At 71.5% G+C, this 1,093-nt stretch overlaps 1 protein-coding gene across 1 annotated transcript in view; it reads left to right on the top strand.

Moving 5' to 3' along the window:
• Positions 1 to 271, top strand: part of DNTTIP1 (deoxynucleotidyltransferase terminal interacting protein 1) — a 7,987-nt gene extending 7,716 nt beyond the window's left edge. Inside the window, exon 10 of the mRNA XM_019472140.1 lies at positions 119 to 271. Coding sequence (XP_019327685.1) covers positions 119 to 271 — 153 coding nt within the window. The remainder of the gene's footprint in view (positions 1 to 118) is intronic.
• Positions 272 to 1,093: the final 822 nt, after the last annotated feature.

Below are 1,093 nucleotides of genomic sequence, written 5' to 3'. Positions count from 1 at the left end.
CGCGCCTGCTCCTCCCAGGCCTTTCCCCCCCCCCCCCGCTGCCTGGGGCAGCGGCCCCTTCCTTACCGGTGCTGAGCTCGCGGGCCTCCGCACTCCTCCTGCACCGCTCCTCCCGCAGCCGGGGGCCATCAGCGCTGCCCCCAAGCTGCAGCACCAGCTGCCGGTGCCCAGCCGTGGCCTTGCAGAGGGCGGCCTGGGCAGCTGCGCATGTCCCTGCTGCCCCCCGCACACGGCACGCGTCCCTTCTCCCCGGTGCCATTGTGCCCTGTGAGGACGGGGCAGGGCCAGGATCCTCCGCAGCAGCCTCCAGGTCCCTGGGGGCCTCAGCTCCCCTGTGTCGCAGTGCTGTGCTGCAGGGATGTGACGGGCTCTGAGCCGTGTCCCTGTGTCCCACCAGCTGCACAGTGCCAGTCCTGCTGTCCCCACATGTGCTGGGTGCTCCCTGGCCCCCACCCACCCCAGCCTGGGGAGTGCGCCCTCCTTGTCCCCCCCCTGCTGTGCTCCTCCCTGGCTGGAGAGGCTGCATGGAGCCGCTGCAAGTGCCTGGGGAGGAGCGGGTCCCCAGGGAGCAGTGATGCACGGCGGGCTGGTACAGGCTGTCCAGGCACGGCAGCTCCAGCATCACCTTGACCCTGCAGAGATGGGGCTGCTGCTGCCCCCCCACCTTGTAGCCAGGTCCCCTGTGCCCTTTTGGGTGGGACATGGTGTCTTAGTGCGGGGCAGGCAGTGGTGGCTCCCCAAATCCCTTGTGGTCCCACAGCCCTGCCCTGGAGTGGGCAGGAGCAGCACCCCAGGGCCCCTGGCTCCCAGAGCTTCGCTGCCCGCTGGGGCCGCGCTCCATCACCCGCTGGCGTGTGAACCAGCCGCTCCGCATGGAAAGTCTGAGCTCATCGCTGGCGCCCGCCCAGCAGCCCGTGGGAACCGCTGCCCCCGCGCCCTGCTGGCACAGCCCGTGGGGGTGAGCCTGACCGGCATGGGGTGTGGGGCAGCCACCCAGACACGTCCCCCTCCCTGGGGAGCGGCGCAGGGGGCACAGTGCCGCGGTCCCCTCCCCACACAAACCGCCGCACCAGCAGCCCACGCCTTTCCCCCT

Source organism: Aptenodytes forsteri, unplaced genomic scaffold (assembly GCF_000699145.1).
Source record: "Aptenodytes forsteri isolate BGI_AS27 unplaced genomic scaffold, ASM69914v1 Scaffold483, whole genome shotgun sequence".
NCBI classification, from domain to species: Eukaryota; Metazoa; Chordata; class Aves; order Sphenisciformes; family Spheniscidae; genus Aptenodytes; species Aptenodytes forsteri.
The sequence above is the reverse complement of the archived record's forward strand: the minus strand, read 5'-3'. Positions and strand labels throughout refer to the sequence as shown.